This window comes from Mustela nigripes, chromosome 8 (genome assembly GCF_022355385.1).
Source record: "Mustela nigripes isolate SB6536 chromosome 8, MUSNIG.SB6536, whole genome shotgun sequence".
NCBI lineage: Eukaryota > Metazoa > Chordata > Mammalia > Carnivora > Mustelidae > Mustela > Mustela nigripes.
This window is the reverse complement of record NC_081564.1, coordinates 71,329,637-71,350,709: the sequence shown is the minus strand read 5'-3', so window position 1 is coordinate 71,350,709 and position 21,073 is coordinate 71,329,637. Positions and strand designations below refer to the sequence as shown.

Below are 21,073 nucleotides of genomic sequence, written 5' to 3'. Positions count from 1 at the left end.
GGGAAGATGAATGAATTTGACTAGTGCTTAGTAAAAAGATGACCTAGTGAATTACAGAGCTACTATTATAAATTTCATACTGCAAAGGGACCTGAAAAAAAAAAAAAAAACTTTTTAAAATCAATTGCCCAGGGGCGCTTGGGTGGCTCAGTGGGTTAAAACCTCTGCCTTGGGCTCAGGTTGTGATCCCAGGGTCCTGGGATCCAGCCCCACATCCAGCTCTCTGCTCAGCAGGAAGGCCTGCTTCCCTTCCTCTATCTCTGCCTGCCTCTCTGCCTACCTGTGATCTCTGTCAAATAAATAAATAAAATCTTTAAAAAAATAAAAAATAAAATCAGTTGCCCAGACTTGAATGGATCAAAGCCCTTGAGTTGTTTCATCTAAGTTGTATGCTTATGCAGTTTAAATCTCTCTCACAAAAAATGTCAAAGTTATTCATGTATTTTAAAGCGTTCTTTCATTTCTCATGCACAAGCTCACCAGAAGAAGGAAAAAAAATCATGGACAAATTACCAGCCAAACAAACCATTCCTTTATGACAGCTGGTAATGGGTTCCTAGACCACATCCCTCCACAGCTCCCTCCCTAATTAGATAGGAAAGTGAGTCTTGTTTGGAAGAGTATTGCCATGGAATCTAACCCAGTTGGTGAATGGGCATCTACCACACTTCTGCTACCTGAGGAACTGGGCTGGGATGGGTTGGAGAGAGGAGAAGAATGTTAAAGAAAAAGATGCTACAGGGAAGAGTTCAGCTTGACCTCCTTTCTTATTAGTTCTGGGTTCTTCCTGTTTCTGAAACCGAAGTTCATCTGCTCTTGGCTTTAATGGCAATACTCAGAGAGACAAATGTTGATTGGAAAGGAAAGGTTGCTAAATTCAGGAAGCCAGCAACCTGGAAAGATGGCAGACTAATGTCCAAAGATCATTGCAGAAGTCCCAGACCAAACAGTTTTTTTCAGGGTAGGCCAGGGAGGTGATGAGGGTCAACGTGCAGGAGAAGAAGCATTCTCTACATGATCTCAAGCACACTTGCTGGTGTCAGCGTTGGCAATTTTCTAGCATGGTCAGGTTTGATCTGGGAACACCAAGTTCCTTGTTTCCCCAGCGTCAGTGTTCCGTTGAAATCTCAAGGAGGCTACAATTAGTCAAAGTATAAGCCAGCGGGCGCAGATTAATGAGTTAGATAGACAGCCTTTGGGCTGCTTGGAACACAGTTACATTCCAGATAACCATGTAAAGCTGAAAGCGGGGACAGCATCAGCCATCAAAAATCACCAGCAAGATCTTAGAGTCACTCTGTGTACATGTCATGTACTGCCAGTCCTGAATTGAGGAGGTGAGACATCAAAGCCAAGGGTTTATCTGAAGAGAAAGGAAAAAAAAAATTAAGAAGCATAAAAATTAAGGAGAGGAGCCACAACATGAATGAGTTTCACAGAATATACAGTTGAGCAAAAGAAGTCAGGTACCAAAAAGCACATACAGTATGATTCTATTTACATAAAGTCCAAAAACAGGCACAAATAATTTTGCCATACTGGGGGCAATGACAGAACCTGATATCACCAGAGCACTTGCTTGAGCTGTTTGGATGGGTATGCTTGGTAAGCAGAAATCCATCAAGCTATAAATTTAGGATATGTACAGTTTTCTCCATGTATGCTATATTCAAAGAAGTTCAAAGTTAAAAACCTAAGGGGTAGCATCTGAAAATACGGGCCAAAGTAGAACGTGGCTGGTTAGAAAAGTATTCCATCCAAAAGCAAATACTTTATGGGGAACATTCAAGATAACTCATTGGAAGAAAGCTTAAGACTTATGTTCCAGCCCTTGGTCAAGTCAGAACATTTTAAAAAAACAAAACCAAACCACTAAACTCATACCTTTCCATTTTGTGTATTCCTGCTTCTCTCTGTCCTGTGGCTGTCTGTATGTTAAGAATTTTTTCCCTTACCAAGGCCAAGTGGGGACTATTGTACTATAAACCTATAAACCCATCTCCAAAGGCTTACTTTACAAAATAGGAGAAGGTATATTTGAGAGGACAATTCCTGACTAACAGGAATTTTTCTTCCCAACTTTCACCATCCATAACTATCTATGAACAGAGACAAATCATCTCCAGGGACAATATCATCTGAACAGTGCTCATACTCAGTAATATAAATAATTGTTCTATTTTTCACTTAATTTATTCCTTATGGTACTAACACCTACAGTACACTGCATCCTTAATATCAAAACAAAAACAAATTTAAAACCCTGCCTCCTGTGCTGCTTGGGTGGCTGAGTCCACTGAGCATCTGCCTCCGGCTCAGGTAATGATCTTGGGGTCCTAGGATTTTGCTCCATTCTAGTTTCCTGATGAGGGGGGAGTCTGCTTCTCTTGTTCCCGCTAATAAATAAGTAAAATCTTTAAAAATAAATAAATAAGGGTCACCTGGGTGGCTCAGTGGGTTAAGCCTCTGCCTTTAGCTCGGGTCATGACCCCAAAGTCCTGGGATCAAGCCCCTCATCAGGCTCTCTGCTCATCGGCGAGCTTGCTTCCTCCTCTCTCTCTGCCTGTCTCTCTGCCTACTTGTGATCTATCAAATAAATAAATAAAATCTTTTTAAATAAATAAATAAAAATAAAAATAAAAACCCAGGCTTTTGGCTGCTCAATTTCCTAAAAAGAGAGCCAAAAACAATGATGGTTACAAATTACTTTCCAAATTTTTTCGGGTGATAATTTAAAATTTTGAATCTTTTTATTGTCCTGATATCCACAGTGGGCTTTTAGATGTGTGCTAGTGCCTTGCCTGACACTGAGTGAGTCCAGGGCCCCCTCACTACTGCTGGATGGTACAATATCCCCATTAGCCTGCAGGTTGCATCTTGCTTGCTCTCAGGGGGAGCTACTCTGAACTGAGGAAAAGTCTGAAAGCAACAGGCTAAAATAAGAGTAATATATTGCCAACAGGATGAAACTTGGCATTACTGAACCAAGACATCTGTTGAGGCCACTTAGGGTTTCTTGTTAATATTTTTTAAAAAATAGATCAAAACAGTTTTATCTGGATGTTTAAACTTTGGAGACTAGAATGAAGCCATGAACCCTCTCCCCACAGACAAAAAAAAGGAGGGGAAAAGAAATTTTACGAGAGTTGTGACAAATTTAAGCACCAAAGGATTAAAGACCCTGGAATGGGAATCACCAAAGGGGCTGTATGTTGCCTTCTCTGGAAATATGGCAGCGAAGATAGACTCAAATTCTCCACATCTTGGGTCTCTTGCGTATCTTACCACAATGCTAACCATATGGTAGAGGCACGGTTTTTTTTTAAATAAGCAAGAATCTCATAAAAATGAGCCTTGAGTAATATTTTAGGATTCCATCTATAGGAGGTACCTGAGAACAGACAAATTCATGGAGACAAATGACCAGGAATTGGAAGAAGAGATGAATGGGGCGTTAGTGTTTACAGGAGATAGTTTCCGTTTGGGATGATGAACAAGTTCTGGAGATGGATGGTAATAATGGCTGCACCACCATTTGAATGTCCTTAGTGTCACTGAATTGTACACTTAAACATGGTTCAATGGTAAATTTTATATTTTGTATATTCTAGCACAACTTTTTAAATTTTTAGTAAAAATTTAAAATGCACAAAAAGTTTAAAATAAAACATAAGCATTGAGTATTTGGCTACATAAGGATAGTGACCTGTGACCTCAGGAAGCTCTGGCCTCTTTATGGAAGTAGCTAGAACCTGGGCATCTGGTATGTGGAAGCCCCACAAAGGAGAAATCCTGGCATCAGGGGCTGCCTATCCATAGGTGACAGAAGCCATCTCTCCCATTTGAAGATGGTGTGTTTTCTAGTATCTAGTTCTGCTTCACGTGGAAGAATCTTTCATATATCTGAAGACAGTAACCAATAAAACACTACACAGGACAGGGGGTGTGGGTGAGACTCAAAAGTTCTGGACTTTGTTGCAACCTGGCTAAAGAACCCTTCTCAGGACTCAGTTTCCATTTCCACAAACTAAAGCAATGAGACCAAATGACACACGGCCTCTACCAGCTCTGTGATTTCATGGTTCTAAGTTATACTTTAGCTTCTTTCTCAGACAGTTCCAGCGTAAGTGCAATTGTAAGGGCCTATTTAGCCAGAGTGATGCCATCCGGTTAAACAGTGATTTTGTTGTTTATGCAGTAAAACTTAATCTGACCCTGCCCCCCTTCAGGGAACTTAGTTAAAAGCAAGTCCAGGAAACCAGTCCCAGGTAACAAAGCCCAAATACAAGGGTGGGTCAGGACAGGTGGAGACATCCAATCAGTGGGGGCGCATACTGTCTCCCTAGCTACCAAGGAGTATGGGCCCTGCCCTTTGGGCACCTTTTGGAGGCCAATTCTGACCAAGGTGATAGGCCAGTTTAAATATCTACTATAGGGTAAGTTGTAATTCAGTTGATTCAATTGGTCACTTATGTGTGACCTAGCATGACTGTGCAGCTTTCTCTGTGTGTTACAATCTCATTGGCCTCCTGTGCATGCCCAGGTCCAACCACATGGCCTTTGCTCTTAAAAGCTAGCCTGTAAGGCAGAGAGAGGTTGCCTCTTTGTAAGGTGCGGTCCCGGCCGGTCGGATTCTCGATGCTTGGCGGGAAATAAAGCTTGGCTTGACCTTCACTTTGTATCAGTCTCACTTCTTTGATTACGGACCCAACACAATGAAGAAAACAGGTTCCCATCTCATTAGTCGTCACTGTTTTGCTCTGAACTTTCAAGGGTCTTCTTTTCAAAGGAACAGTGATCCAAAATGAAAACACACCAGGTTCATAAAGCCAATATGAGTGCTGACTGTGGAGGAGACACCACTTGTGACTTGTAATCATAGCACAAAATCACTGTGACTTTTTTTGGAGGCTTTCTTTCTTTCTTAGTTTTTCAATTGCAGTATAGTTAACATACAGTGTTATATTAGCTTCAGGTGTACAATACAGTGATTCAACACTTCCATAAACCCATGGGCTCATCACGACAAGTGCACTTTTAATCCCCATCACCTATTTAATTCTTACAACCATACATAAAAACACATTCGAAATGGATTAAAGACCTAAATATGAGACCTGAAACCGTAAAAATTGTAGAAGAGAGCACAGGTAGTAATGTCTCCAATATCAGATGTAGCAACATATAGTATTTCTAGACAGGTCTCCCGAGGCAAGGGAAATAAAAGCAACAATAAACTATCGGGACGACATCAAAATAAAAAGCGTCTGCACAGCAAAGGAAACAATCAACAAAACCAAAATGCAACCCACTGAATGGGAGGAGATATTTGTAAATGGCATATTCGATAAAGGGTTAGTATCCAAAATATATAAAGATTTTTTTTAAATTTTTTAAAATATGTATTTATTTATTTGACAGAAAGAGGGACACACACACAGCGAGAGAGGGAACACAAGCAGGGAGAGGAGTAGAGGGAGAAGCAGGCTTCCTGCAGAGCAGGGAGCCCTACGCTGGGCTCAGTCCCAGGACCCTGGCATCATGATCTGAGCCCAAGGCAGACACTAACGACTGAGCCACCCAGGTGCCCCATAAAGATCTTTTTGTTTTTTAAAGCAATAATATACTGCTGAATCATTTTCGAACGTTAAGAAAATACAGTCATTGGGAATCAAGTTGTATAGTAACATTGAACTATTTTCTTTTTCCTTAATCAGCCGGGTGATAAAAAGCAGCCTGATTGCTTTTCAATAGGGAAGGATGAGAGTATGAACAAAGACACTTTTTATAACCACCTCCACGACTTAGAAGCAATAAGGAACATTCAGGGCTGTTTACCTAACCTGTAGGTCCTCTATTCAAATTAATTCATTCCATTCAGTTATTCAAAGTGCTGTTAGAAAGGAAAGCTCTTTTTAAAGATTTCTTAAAACAGTTAAGAACAACTGACACCACTTCAAATGAATTAACTCTGTCTATATTATAGACTGTATATATAAAATGGTTAAGATGGGTTCAGGTTAAAGAAGTTTTCAGATGTCTGGGTTTTGCATGAATGATGCCAAATGATCAGTCTAATTGAGCAGTTCACTCTTTAATCTATTGATTTGGTAATTAATAAAGTTGATATAACAAAAAGCTTAAAAGCACTTGAGTGTAAGTGGACTAAGTCACCTTAGAGAATAAAATGGTATGAAAACTAGAAATCAGCATCCCAATAGAAGTTAAAAATACATCCCCCCATAAAATAACATACTGACAATATTCCAATTGAATTGGCTTCATTAGATGTTTTTATTTTTAAGATTTTTCTTTTTTAAATACATAGTGGATTGGATTCCTAAGTCATATTTCAAAGATCCATACAGGGAAACCAATAATGCTTCAAATACATAAGACCTTAAGAACAGATTTCCTTCAAAATTACAATGGCAAAATATACAAAGATGTGTAAAATCTTTATAAAATAAAACCTAATACAGTATTTCCTGGTATAAGAGAATGGATTATGAACTAGTTTATAGTATACAAAACAGTTCCTAAAGTAAAACAAAACTTATATAGATAAAATCTGTCTACACACATTGCTAGTTTCCTTGTATGACTATTTCCCCTCTACCTGGACAGCCTCTTTCCATATACCTATTTCCTTGTGCTGTTCCTTGCATCTTCTCAACTATGTTCCTATTCCTGGACATGAACTCATTCCCTATAAAGTCTCTTCAAAACAATACTGCCACCACAAAACTCCCATTGCTACCAAGTTCTGATCTTGCCTGCCTCTCCCAGAAAAAGGCAATAGGGAAATACACAATAGCTCCAAGTGGTAACGGGCCTTCTGTTGTCTGATTAGGTACATTATGTAGATGGCTACTTCCTCATGCTAGAAGTGAGCTATTCCTGATTTTCACTGAATTCAGTACTTGTAGGCAACAGAACTAGCACTCCAGACAGGAAGATACAGAAATAAAAAACAAAGACAGAGAAAGAAGGGAACATATAGATCTTTTCAGCCTGGCAACAAACATCCTAAGACATCTAAAAGTTCCATTAGGTATCAGGAGAGTATCTGTAGGGGGGAGGGGGTCAAAAGCATTAAAACTTAGTTACAATGACTTGAGAATTTTATATCGGACTAACGCCAGTTAGTCTACAGTTTATATAGTTAGTCTTAACTGGCATTAGTTTTGTATACTCCAGAACTAACAGCTGTACCCAAGTATAATGCAGGGGTACCAAATGCCTGTTAAGGGTTGCCTGGGTGGCTCAATGGGTTAAAGCCTCTGCCTTCAGTTCAGGTCATGGTCTCAGGGTCCTGGGATCAAGCCCTGCATGGGGCTCTCTGCTCAGCGGGGAGCCTGCTTCCTCCTCTCTCCCTGCCTGCCTCTCTTGACTACTTGTAATCTATCAAATAAATAAATAAAATATTTTTTAAAAACAAAAACAAATACCTGTTAAAATAAATTGTAAACAAAACCCAGCACAGATTAAATCTGAACAAGTTATTTTCTACTTAACACAATGACCCTCAACTTGGAGACCACCAGCCCCTACCAGCTTCCAATGAGGGCAAGAGGTTCTTGAATCCACATACATAGCCAGCATTGCCAATGGACTAAATATACCATATGCTTCTCAAATATAGGGCTGACTGCTCCTCAAATGTAAATAGTTGCTGATGTGATTGATGAAATTCAATATATTCAAAGAAAGTATTGAATTTATAATTAGTTCATCACTGGATATTTTATTTTCTCAGCTAATATACAGAAAATATACAACCAGTCAAATGAGTGAGTCATTGAAAATTTTGCCATCGTAAAAAGTTACTTCATACAACAAAAGGGTTAGGGATCACCAGCCTCTGAACTCTCCAGACAAGGTTTGAGGTATCTGATTCCAGCACCTTGTACATAGGCTGAATTCCTTTCATGGTGATGAATGACAAAAATACATGCATGGTAGTAAGACTTGCTGATAGGGATAAAAAAATGACTTTTCACTTAGAGTAATAAAATTTGAAGTAACAAAAGGAAAACAAATAAATACATACACATACACTAAAACCCATACAAAAATATATGAATTTAATATATTGGGTCTCCTCCATAGATCTACTAATCTACACAGAGGATACTGAAATGCTCCCTTAGCATCCACTGCCTAGCATCACTGTCAGCTAAATGAGCTCACAGGGCTGTTTTGCACCTGCTTTCCCACTTCTGCTCTATAAAGAGCTTCAGGTTTATTAGCAAAGTGGTCCTTCTTTAAAAACAATAAGAACAAATGAGGAAGGAAGAATAAGTATGAACTCATTGGCAAATCTACGGCAGGTTGATTGCCTGGTCCTCCTTGAATTTGGGGATCTTCTTAAATTCACTTTGCTTCTTGAAGAAAAGTTGGGCCAGGATGTGGTCTGCTGTGGCCTGGAGATAATCGTCCATGTCAAGAGTTTGCAACTGGTAGTGGAAACCAAAACAGGATACATCAGCACCAAAGTACTCAGATTCCTACAAAGATCTTACAGCCATCATGGCACTTGCAAGCCAGTGGGGTACTTGGCTGTATAACTTTATGGCCACCATGAACTCCTGGGAATGGTCACCTTGTAAGCCTGTCTTCCTTTGCCCCACAGAGCTCAACTTTTCAATTCCGAGAATAAGGAAAGTCCAGTTGATGGCTAGAGGTGTTGAGGCATTGGAAACCTTCTCTGGACGGGATGTCTATCCTACTGAAAGGGAGTTCCTTTGATAAGGGAAGACCCTCTCTGTCTTCCCATGAGCAGGGACTAGAAACAAAAGGGCTTCTCAGGGTTCCATGCCCAGCAGCCCACAACAGAGGCAAACACTGCTGCCAAATAATGGGCCTTCCTACTCCACAGCCAGACACAGCCCACCTCCTCTGGGTTGATAATGTCTGCCTATCTGGCCTGGCTGTCCAGTGGGTTGGGTCTGACCATCTGTCCTTGTTTTCTCTATCAAGCTCTTTCCTCTCTGATGCTAACTCTCTCAGTCAGCCTCTCTCAATTTGGCCTTCTGGAACTATCTCGCTGTGTGTTTCTGTCTCTCTCTCTGTGTGTCTGTGTGTGTGTTTTTCTCAGGTGGTTTGGAACTTGGGGAATTAGGAGAAAATGTGATATACATAATCCCTTTATCACCAGATGAGATTATTTGGTTCTCCTCCTCTTCACATATGTTCTGCCTTTCATTCATTTATTCATTCAGCTCACGTTTACTGAGGGCCTCCTGTGGTCCAGATACCTTGCTTAGCAGGATATTTTGCCATCAGAGACACTCACCAGTCTCTCTAGAACTGTCTTATACTCACCTGGTCTCCGGTGCTGAAGGCAAGAAGGAAAAGCAAATCCTCATCACATGTGCTCTTAATGTAATGTTGGGTTCCCATGGGGAAAAATACCACATCTCCAATGTGAACATCAAACTCCACGATACCCTGAGTATTAATAATGCCCACCTAAAGAGGGGGGGACAAACTGTGTTGAAGTTAAGCAAATAGAATCAAATAATCATTAAAGAGAAGTATTAATAATGAAGAATAAATGAATAAAAACATTTAGTTATAAAGGGACTTCTTAGGGAGGGTAAATAGGACAAAATAGAGGCCATCTTTTACATAAAATCTCCTGTTTCTGAGATGTAGCCCCCCCAGAAGTCAAAAGACACTCTATTTAAGTAGATGTCCTCAAAACGCATTAGTGAATTCAACACTGTGGAACATCGTGCAATAAGAGCATCGATCACTATGTTCTAGTGAAGAATTATAAATCCCCTAATCAAGCAGAAGGCTCACATCTCACTGTTTTTCTGCCCTTATGCCCTCCTCCTGACTTGCTCAGGAAAATTCAGCCTTCCAGCACAGCAGCACCCTAATAGCTCCCCTTAAAAGGATCAGAAATGAAATGTGCACACATATGCACGCCTGTGAGCATACAGCACACCAAAAATAACATCTGATCCTTGAAACAGAATTTGGGAGTGACTACAATGCCCTTTTCCAATGTATCCAAGCCTTCACCTATAAAAACAAAAAACTTTTGCTAAGGAAGATCTAGCAAGTGCAATTCAGTCTGGTTTGGTTCTTTCCATCAGGATAGAGACAGGAACAAGCTAGAAGTCCACTTAGACCTGGGTAGGCCATCGCTGACTTCCCCAGGGAGCCCTGTGATGGTCCAGAAGAACTACGGTCAAGTCACTACCATAATGTGCTATTCAGTTTGGCTTTTCTCATGATAACCATATAACTGACCATCCAAACCAAGACTCTCTGAAGAGTCACCAGTTTCACCCAGATAAGTGTACATCAGGAGGATCCCGCATAAACAAAGTACGTGGCCACCCTTAGTACGTCAATGTACGTCACACTGAGAGGACGCCAGTGATGTCACAGTCCCCAAAGAGCAGCACACTAAACCTTGTATTCCCTAAAAATGCGAAACTCTGAAAATGTAAAATGTTTCAAACCCTTCACCCTACGTGATAACTTCTTTCTCATTTCTGACACGGGCTGAGCCTCTTCTCATGCTAATATCAAAGTCAGAAGCTATCCAGCATGGCCTGCATGGTATTTTCTATGGAAACGGTCTAGAAAGCCATTAGCACCAAGTCTTTCAATGTTACCAACCAAAACAAAGAAAAACCTCCTGTTTGCTTCTTTCTGCATTAAAAAGGAAAGTTCAAGAAGTTGTCCATGGAGAAATTACCTTTGCACATCCACTTATTACATATCCCATTTCATTTGCATTAAAATGAAAATGCGGCTGTCGTAATCCGTTGTTATAAATTCTGAGTGTACACAAAGTGAGAGCATTCTGATGCTTGAAAAAGGAAAAGACATACAAATCCAGTTATTTAGCAAACATCCCACTCAGCAACTTAACCATTCAACTTAACCATCCTAATTACAGCTTCTCTTTCTGCAGCCCTCACTGAGAACATGACAATTTTTTTTAATCCCTTATATTTATTACATCTCTTGTTCCTTAAAACAACCTTGTAAGGTTGGTAGTGTTCATCCCTCCTTTTTTGCAGGTGAGGAATTTGAAATATAGATTGGCTAAGCCATTTACTTAGGGTTGGACAGTGGTGGACCTGGGATTTCAATCAGGGGATTTGATGGCCCCGTTGAACTCATCATCATTACGCAATGCAGCCAGTTGAGCTTTTTTTTTTTTTTTTTTAAGATTTTCTTTATTTATTTGACAGACAGAGATCACAAGTAGGCAGAGAGGCAGGCAGAGAGAGAGAGAGAGAGAGAGAGGAGGAGGAAGCAGGCTCCCCATAGAGCAAAGAGCCCGATGCGGGGCTCGATTCCAGAACCCTGGGATCATGACCTGAGCCCAAGGCAGAGGCTTCAACCCACTGAGCCACCCAGGCACCCCCAGTTGAGCATTTAAAAACAAATGAAAGAGAAATCTCACAAGCATCCAGTCTTTTCATTAATGTAACTATCCAGACCAGGAAGTTAGGCTCCCCAATTCACACTATGGTCTCAATGAATAGTTTCCATTAATCAAATCTAGTAATGTTTGACTAGATTTTTCCTTTGCCTTTCTTCCAAAAGAAGGCTGAATCTAATCTAAATCTCATATTTCCATCCATCTTAGTGATCATCAAATTTTTTTTTCTTGGGGCACCTAAGTGGCTCTGTTGGTTAAGCATCTGTGTTCAGCTCAGGTCACGATCCTGGGGTCCTGGGATTGAGCCCCAAGTTGGTCTCCTTGTTCAGCAGGGAGTCTGTTTCTCCCTCTCCCTTTGCCCCTCCCCATCGCTCCCCCTGCCAGCCTCTACCAAGCTCTCTTGCTCTCTCTTTCTCGGACAAATAAGTAGAATCTGTAAAAAAAAAAAAAAAATTTTTCTCAATTACCTGATTCAGGAATTCACCAAAAATTTTTTCATGGTAGCTTAGTTCGCTTCCATTTTTCCAGTATTGTGCCAGTTGTATTACTCCTCCTGGAAATTGATATTCTTTTGAACCTGAGTCAGAGGAAGTTTAAAAAACAAGACAAAAGTAAGGCATCCACAAAGTGGATGAAAGGAATCAAAAGGTACAAACTTCTAGTTATAAAATAAGTAAGTCACAGGGATGTAATGTACAGTATTCCAACTATAAATAATAATACTATACTGCATATTTGAAAGTTGCTAAGATCTTAAAATTTCTCATTACAGGGGCACCTGGGTGATTCAGTCATTAAGTCTTCGGCTCAGGTCATGATCCCAATGATCTCAGTCCTGGGATTGAGCCCCATATCAGGTTCCCTGCTCGGCAGGAAGTCTGCTTCTCCCTCTCCCACTCCCCCTGCTTGTGTTCCCTCTCTTGCTATGTCTTTCTCTGACAAATAAATAAATAAAATTGTTTTAAAAAAATTCTCATTACAAGAAAAAAGATTCTATGTATAGTAACTTCAATAAAATAATTTTTTAAAAAATACAAAACCTAATTTAAAAATTTAAAACTTAATTTAAAATCTCCTATTTGAGGGGGGCCTGGGTGGCTCAGTGGTTTAAAGCCTCTGCCTTCCCCTCAAGGTCCTGGGATGGAGCCCCACATCAGGCTCTCTGCTCAGCAGGGAGCCTGCTTCCCCCTCTCTTTCTCTGCCTGCCTCTCTGCCTACTTGTGATCTCTGTGTGTCAAATAAACAAACAAAATCTTTTAAAACTAGAAATAAAATAAAATCTCCTATTTGAAACCCCTTAATTGCTCCTCTTTCCCAACAAAATGAAGTATAAACTCCTCAGCATGGCTTCTGAAACCTGCATTCTTTTTTTTTTTTTTAAAGATTTCATTTATTTATTTGACAGACAGAGAACACAAGTAGACAGAGGCAGGCAGAGAGAGAGGAAGGGAAGCAGGCCCCCTGCTGAGCAGAGAGCCCGATATGGGACTCGATCCCAGAACCCTGAAATCATGACCTGAGCCAAAGGCAGCGGCTTAACCCACTGAGCCACCCAGGCGCCCTGAAACCTGCATTCTTAAACCCTCTTCTCTCATCAGCCTCTTCTCCTGACGCACCTCCAGTCCCAACACACACCCCTCACTTTGAAATCTTCTACTACGTTCTCTTTAGCTTCCATTCTTTTTCTCTCATTTCCTATTCTTTAAAGAAATGTGTTTTTTCAAACTCCTCTTTACTTTACCTACTATAAAAAACAAAACAAAACACATTACATCAATCCAACGCCTATGTAATCACATATACCAACACTTAACTAGAAAGATTTTGCAAAATAACATACTATACCTTTAAGGTCATAAAAATATCTCCACACAAGACTCTCTGGAGACTGAACATAACTAGGATTTATAACCAGTTCTGCCAAGTTGGGGGGAAGGTTGACACCCTGGTCTTCTTTCTGCTTCTGGAACGTTCTAATGAAATTAATTCCACCTTCAGGCTGAAACACATAAGAAATCATACATGGTATTTGTGAAACATTCCACAAATTTTAGTAATAGAAGGGTAGGTAGCTGAGGATAGGGCACAATTGTGGTTTTCAGTGGCCCAGTCAAAGAAACTGACCTCAGTCAACCTGAGACTGTGATAGTCATAAAAATCCTCCAAGTTTTCAATGCATGTTGGTTTTTAATGTGTTGATGTTTTATAATCATTATAATCCTATAAAAATACACACTCATTTTCATATTTACAAATATTCTCTTAATGACTCATTTTTTCCACTTCTCCCTATAACATTCAATCAAGATCTGCTGTGAGGTCAATTTCAAAATCTCTAGATAGATTTCTAAATCTGTCACAGAATTTCTTCCAGTTGCTACTTATGGCCATTACCAATTCTTCTGATCACCCATTTGTATCGTTAGCATCTGCATCTGGCCCTCTCCCTCTACACCCAGCCCTATGAGCAGCCCCTCCATGATAACTGAAGTATTTAGAAAGACCAAAGCAGCTTTCCTTCAGGAAAACAATGGGCTTCTCTGCATTGAATTAGGAAAACACAATTACATCATCTGCAGCAAACTTCTCCCTGAATGAGCGTGTATCTTTTCAGAGATCAAACTACAGTCATTTTTATTAACGCTATCAAAACTTTTCTACCAATTCATTATAGTTTCCTGTAGAACTCCTTCATAAAGGAAAGTAAAAACTAAGTCAGTTTCAACAAGTCATGTATCTTTAATAGGAATACAAGTTATGTTCTTGAGTTCATTACCCAAATCTTACCCTACTAACTGCTACCCTAGAAACACAAATACTCATGCTTTCTTTGTACCTATGTAATGCAAACCCTCAAAGAAGGATTTGTGTTCAGTAGTGGTACAGACCTTAAGTGACCTGGAAGCAATATCTTCAGGTACAGAAAAAAATACATCATCAACATCCAGTGTCTGAAGTTCATCATGTGTGGAAAAGAAGAGTAAGAAAAAGCAGTCTTCGTTCCCCACATTCTTGATCCAGTGTAGAGTATTTTTAGGGAAGAAGATCACTTGGCCAGCTGTAACATTGTATGTAGTAACTACACCACCATCATCAACCACCCCAATCCATGCCGTCCCCTGAAACATAACAGAAAACACGTACAATGTCACTTTAGAGCAATGTTTCTCAAATCTTTTTCATTACACCTTTTTTTCTCAATTTTTTAAAATATATTTTTTAAAGATTTCCTTTATTTATTTGAGAGAGAGAATGAGAGAGAACATGAGACGGGAGAAGGTCAGAAGGAGAAGCAGACTCCCCATGGGTTGGGAGCCTGATGCGGGATTCCATCCCCAGACTCCAGGATCAGGACCTGAGCTGAAGGCAGTTGCTCAACCAACTGGGCCACCCAGGGGCCCTCATTACATCTCTTATAAGGTACCATTTTAATCTTTTATAACTAATTACCATCCTATGAAATTTTGACACTACAGATGTGCTATTAATCTGGGTACACCTTACATTCATCGTGCTTGTGCACTACATGCATATCTGACCTTTACACATAAAAAAAGTGAGGCGTTTTACCTTCTAAAGTTTTTGCTCCCCTCCCCAGGGGGCAATATCACTTCTATTGAGAATTTAGAATTCTAAGTTCATGCTTCAGAGTTTGAAAAGACTACAAGCACATGTGTGCGTATTCACAGGTGGTCATGCTGACGTGCACGTCCGTTTATGTCCATGTTTCCATATGTATGCATATGGATGCACATTATTTCCTAGATAAAAAGTCTGCACACAATTTTAATAATAATACTAATAGTAATAACACAGTGCTTTTACTCTGTGTCCAGATATTCTTCTAAGGCACTTTACCTGTCTTAACTCAATCATCCCTGTATCAACGCTATGAAGCAGGTACTATTATTATCCTCATTTTATAGAGAATCTGTAAAGAATCTGAATCTGAATACTGAATACTGAATAAATAATCTGAATACTGAATCTGAATACTGAATACTGAATACTAAATCTGTAAAGAATGACCAATATTCCCAAGATTACTCTGCTAGTCAATGGCAAAGGTGGGAATTGGGCCTCCAGCAGTCTAGCTACAAAGTCTACACTTTTTTGAATTGTGTTAAGAACATTTAACATGAGACCAACCCTCTTAAATTTCTAAGTGTTCAATACAGTATTGTTAATGACAAACAAATTGCTGTACAGAAGATCCCTAAAACTTAATTCTCTAGTCAAAATATCTAGAAATAGAGATAGAATGGTGCTTGTCAGAGGCTGGAGGGAAGTCTATACTTGTAATGCATACTACACCATGCTTTGATTCCACCTATACAAAATCCTTTTTCTCATTCTTTAATCATCTCTAACAATATTATTCTGTAAAGTAAGTAGAAAAGTTAATATTATTTCTTCCAGAGTTGGTCATTAGGGAAGCATCTACAAGAAGTCTTTTGTGGGGCATATGCACCCTAATGTTTATAGCAGCAATGTCCACAATAGCCAAACTATGGAAAGAGCCTAAGTGTCCCTCAACAGATGAATGGATAAAGAAGATATGGTGTACACACACACACACACAAACACACACACACACACTGGAATACTATATAGCCATCAAAAAGCCCCCAATCCTGCCATTTGCAACAATGTGGATGGAACTAGAGGGTATTGTGCTAAATGAAATAAGTCAATCAGAGAGGGACTATTATCATATGATCTCACTGATTTGAGGAATCTGAGAAACAAGACAGAGGATCATAGGGGAAGGGAAGAAAAAATGAAACAAGACAAAACTAGAGAGGGTGACAAATCCTAAGAGACTCTTGGTCTCAGGAAACAAACTGAGGGTTGCTGGAGTGGCCGGGGGTGGGAGGGATGGGGTGGGGGGAAATGGACACTGGGGAGGGTCTGTGCTATGGTGAGTGCTGTGAATTGGGTAAGACTGATGAATCACAGACCCATACCCCTGAAACAAATAATACATTTTTTGTTAATAAATAAATAAATACACTATCTCTGAGAAAGGCAAAAAAAAAAAAAAAAAAAAAAAAGGAGTCTTTGTTGTATCTACACAGATGTGTACAACTCAGTTCCAGATGAGTGTTAAAGAGACAGGAGAAAGGTGAACCTCTAAAGTGCTCTCTCCAAGTCCACGGCAGCAGTGTGTCTCTATGCATACCAGGGTACCAATTACTCCAAACCCACAGCAGAAGCAGCCCCGTGGCCAATGGGCCATGCACAACAGGGCCATGCACTCTGGTCACCCCAGCGGCCCTGAACCTGGTGGCCCTGCCTCCCTCCGGGCTACTCCTTTCACGGCTTTCATGAAGACACTCGGATACGAAAGCAACATCCGTGGGTGAGTATGCAGTAGAGAGACTTCCTTCACATCCTATTGACTGGCTCCTTACCATGTATGTGAGGGATCCTACAATTTTTCTGGGATCTAAACAATATTCTAGCCACATTTATTTCCTTTAGAGTTGAACTTTTTTATATTTTTGTAAGTAAGATGTAATTGACTCACAACATCCTATTAGTTTCAGGTGTACAACACAAAGATTTGACACTCATATTACACTGTGAAACAATCCCCACCAGTCTAGTTTTAACATCCATCACCCTCGCTAGAATTTTTTCTTCTGATGGGAACTTATAAGATCTACTCTCTTGCCCACTTACAAATTTACAATTCAATATTATGAAATATAGTCACCATGCTGTATATTACATCCCATGATTTATTTATTTTATAACTGGAAGTTTATACCTCTTGACCACCTTCTAGCTCACATTTAGATCACATTAGAAACTCTCTCTGGACTTTCCAGAACAGTTCTCCAGACTGAGCTGGATTCCAGGCCTGTTATCTACTGGAACATGCTCCGGGCTAATTTCCACTAATTTCCCTACTTGAGATTTGTTTTAATTTAAGGGTCTCCTTCCACTTACGTGCCTTTCCTTCCTCCTGTTATTCTGCCACTGCTCAGCCAGAGCCATGGAAACTAATCTTTTGGAGACTGTCCTCTTTTTTTTTTTTAAGATTTATTTATTTATGGGGGATGGGCCAAGGGAGAGAGAGAGAGGGCCTAGCAGACTCTGCACTGAGCGCAGAGCCTAACAGAGGGTTCCATCTCATCCCCTGAGATCAAACCCTGAGCCAAAACCAGGGGTTAGACATTTAACGGACTGCACCACCCAGGTGCCCCAAGACAGTCCTCTTTTACATATTCTGTATATGTGGAAAAAGACAAAATGGCAGAAAACATGGACTTGTCCCAGGCCAACAACTACAATTTATCTTTAGAAAACTCAATCCTTCTGAGCCTCTGTTCATAAGAAATAAGAAGTTTGGTCTCAGACAGATGAAACTCTAATCTCTCTTTCTGTTGTAAATTCTAAAACTGAATGAATTGCATAAACAAGGGGTATTACTAACACCAACAGAAATATGTCACTTAACACTGGCTGATCTATTATTAGGATCACCAGGGTAAAACCAAAGTCTGAAGTACCGTGAGCAAGCACTTAGTCACTATCCCTCTCCCAGTATCTGGACTACAGAATGCAACAATCAATACTTTCTAGAATTAATGAAATATTTGAAATTCAAGTGAGAACGCTCATTTCACCTCTAGCTCTCTATCACTTGACTCCTAGACAGTTCTATCAAGTCTGAACCACAAAAGTGCCTCTAATTGGCCTGATCTTGGGGACTCCAGGCTGAACATCAGCAAACTGCTTTTTTCCTTAGAAGAAAGCAGCCATCTCTTTGATCACTGGATCAGAGCTACAAGTTTTAGCTTTGGCTCAAAAGATGGAAAAGTGATCTTATTTTAACAATAGCAAATGAAAAATTATTTCATGCTGAAGAAAGAGGTTCACAGTGATGCCAAGAATAATTACAACAAACAGGTTAATGCTTCAGGCCACTGCTAACAAATCTAATTGAATACACAGCCCAAGCCTGGGTGTTGTCTGTCACTTAGCTAAGTAGGTTTTACAACAACTAAAATAATAGCTTGAGGACACACAGCATAAACACTGAGGCGCAGAACACAGGCAAACTGGTTATACCTGTACAAGGTAGCCATGTTCATTAGCATTGAAGTGCCAGTGAGGGGCCCGGAGACCGTTGCTTTTTATTCTCAGGGTCCCCAGAGTCATCTGTGATCTCTGACTGTTCAAGCTGCTGCCAAAGGCCTCTTCTTCAATGCTGAGGTAGTCTTTGACATTGTTCCTATACCGGGCCCACTGGATTGCACCGCCAGGGAATTCAAAGACCTGAAATGTCAGACAAGCAACCGTCAACACGGAGGTCATCTGAGGAACAAGAGGCCACTGTGGCCTGCAGAGTAAGAGGCAGGCAAAACAGAAAAGACAGTGGTGAGCGGATGAAGACTGGAGGCCCAGAAGAGAAGAGGAAGAATAGGTCTACAAGACTCTAGGAATGACAGTAGTGCCTACAGAATGGTGGGTTGAGACCCTGTTAGACATGAAAAGAACATGTATCTTGACAAGAGAATAGAGAGCTTTGCATTTGTCTGTCTGCAGTCCTCCCCTCTGGGCTGACACAGAGCTATCAGTGACAGAAAATCTCTTCCTGGGGCCAGTGTCAAGCCAACACTTCTCTCCTCTGTGGCTCACCTCCCTTCCTCTAGATGGCCCACAGTCCGTTCCTTCCAGTGAAAAGAGAACAAAGCTTAGTAAACAGGCAATGGGAGGTTTGTTTTGAAATCACTGTTAGAATAGATGATCCTTTTTGCTAAATGTGTGATTCATACCTTGGATTTAGGCAAATGATTAAGAAACTGGTATTTTGGATCAACAGCCTTTTGCACTACGGGAACCGTTGTTTGCAGAGGCCGGACTTCCAGGTGGACTTGTGAATGTGGCTGAGAGTTGTGAACATAAACCAAGGAAAGTATCAGTACTCCTACTGCCGTGGTGACGGTACAGGCCAAGAGACACACCAGGAAAACGCTCATCAGTGACCACTGCCTCTTCTTCTCCTAAGAGAAATTTTAAAGCCATTATTTTCCACTCTTGATGCATTAAAAATATTGCATCCTTTCTCACTTTGGCTTATATTTTCTTTTACTTAAAAAATGCACTTCTGGGATAAATACACTCAGTAAAATAATACATGTGTAAATATGAGTGTAAGTAAATACAAATGTACACACACACACACACACACATCCCATTTACCTTGCCTGACACCCAAATAAATAAGAAAAACAATAAACATAGGAAAAGCTGAGGCACAGAATAAATGATTAGAAAATTAAGGAGCCAGTTAAGTTTGTACAGAAAATGCGTTCGAGTGCAGCCAATCAGCTCCTGTTTACCAGTCCCTTCACCTGAAAATTAAAGAGATTATAAAGACTAGATTTCAAGAATCGTTTAGTTCCAGAATAATCCATGCAATCACATGAACAGGTAATAGGCCTGGGGAAAGTAACGTACCAGTAAACAACTGGCCTGATAGATCTTCGCCTCACTCTCCCTCCCTCCTTCACTTAAATAGCTTCATTAGACACCCCCTTCCATGGATGACCTGTCTCAGCTACTACTAACTCATCTACCAAGTCCAAGTCCAATATTTCCATGTACTGCTGTGTTACTATTTCCTCATTATCACATTACAAATACATGCTACAAACAACAGTATTATTTCTGTGAGTTACCATCCACATTGCTGAAAGCTACCAAAAGAATACACACCTTAACTTTTGAACCAATTTGCCCTCATTCCTCTGACCACAAAATGGCATTTATAAGTGCTAATGTCATGGTTTCCTGTCCACTGCCCTCTGAATTCCTCTCTAAGCAGGCATAGCTTTGATTACTAATAAATCGAACACAGATGTTAGCATGTTAACATCCTTAAATGGTATATTTTGTATAGTATAATCATTGATTAACATTCGCAATTTTACATTGTATGAGGATATTATACTGAACAATAACCAATTCACTAATACCATGAACAACAAATTCATGAAAAGTTGAACCCCTTACAAAGCTAATGGAGATGTGAGCTAGGAGTTGATAAGACGGAAAGCAAATCAAGAAATGTCCAGAGCAGGAGATGCTACCTTTCAAAAGAGGGTCACTTGAGGAAAGCTGGTCTAAAAAGGGATTCTTTCCTGACCCTGCATAAAGGTTTGGAGGGAGCTAATCTCAAGGTGTCAGTCTGAACCTTACCATTCTGGAGATGGTGTCCATCTTCCTCGTAGAAAAAGTATTCTGTGCTGCATCTTCATGCATCTCAAAGGCTGAGTTGTCCATTTGTAACAGAAGCAGCCAACTCACTGAGAAAGAAAAAGGGGGAGATAGAGCTTTAGTCGATGGGGAGATCCCTGAGAGGTAAGGAATGACAACTCTCCAGTAAGGGACTACTAATATATAGCTGAAAGTTAAGGAAACAAAATAAGGAAGTTATAATCTCCGTTTAAGGGAAAAACACACACACACACACACACACACACACACACAACACACACAGAAAAACCCCAGAAAGAATTGCCAAATTAGAGACCAATAAAATACTTTCGTTGGTCCTCATGTCTTTGCCTACTGATGACGCAAACACAGATAATGATAACTGACATTTCCTTCTCTCACGGTGCGCCAGGCACTGTACTAATC

General features: G+C 40.2%; 1 protein-coding gene across 1 annotated transcript; it reads right to left on the bottom strand.

Annotated features, from left to right (window-relative positions):
• Nucleotides 1–7,732: 7,732 nt before the first annotated feature.
• On the bottom strand, nucleotides 7,733–20,713 carry LOC132023954 (uncharacterized). The gene is made up of 9 exons (XM_059410062.1): nucleotides 20,630–20,713; nucleotides 19,204–19,431; nucleotides 18,497–18,703; nucleotides 14,305–14,535; nucleotides 13,262–13,415; nucleotides 11,884–11,993; nucleotides 10,721–10,834; nucleotides 9,328–9,474; nucleotides 7,733–8,459 (listed from the first exon to the last, which is right to left on the bottom strand). Exons 1-9 carry the CDS (start codon nucleotides 20,711–20,713, stop codon nucleotides 8,325–8,327), a joined length of 1,410 nt encoding a protein of 469 aa, XP_059266045.1. The 3' UTR covers nucleotides 7,733–8,324.
• Between the last annotated feature and the right edge of the window lie 360 nt (nucleotides 20,714–21,073).

Bases quoted from the DNA above. Each gene is read 5' to 3' on its own strand.
- LOC132023954 (XM_059410062.1), bottom strand. From the start codon at position 20,713: ATGGACAACTCAGCCTTTGAGATGCATGAAGATGCAGCACAGAATACT. The intron at 13,416-14,304 runs GTCTGTACCACT...TATGTGTTTCAG, and splicing joins TTGCTTCCAGGTCACTTAAG to CCTGAAGGTGGAATTAATTT. The intron at 11,994-13,261 runs GTATAGTATGTT...CCTCTGACTCAG, and splicing joins ATATTTTTATGACCTTAAAG to GTTCAAAAGAATATCAATTT.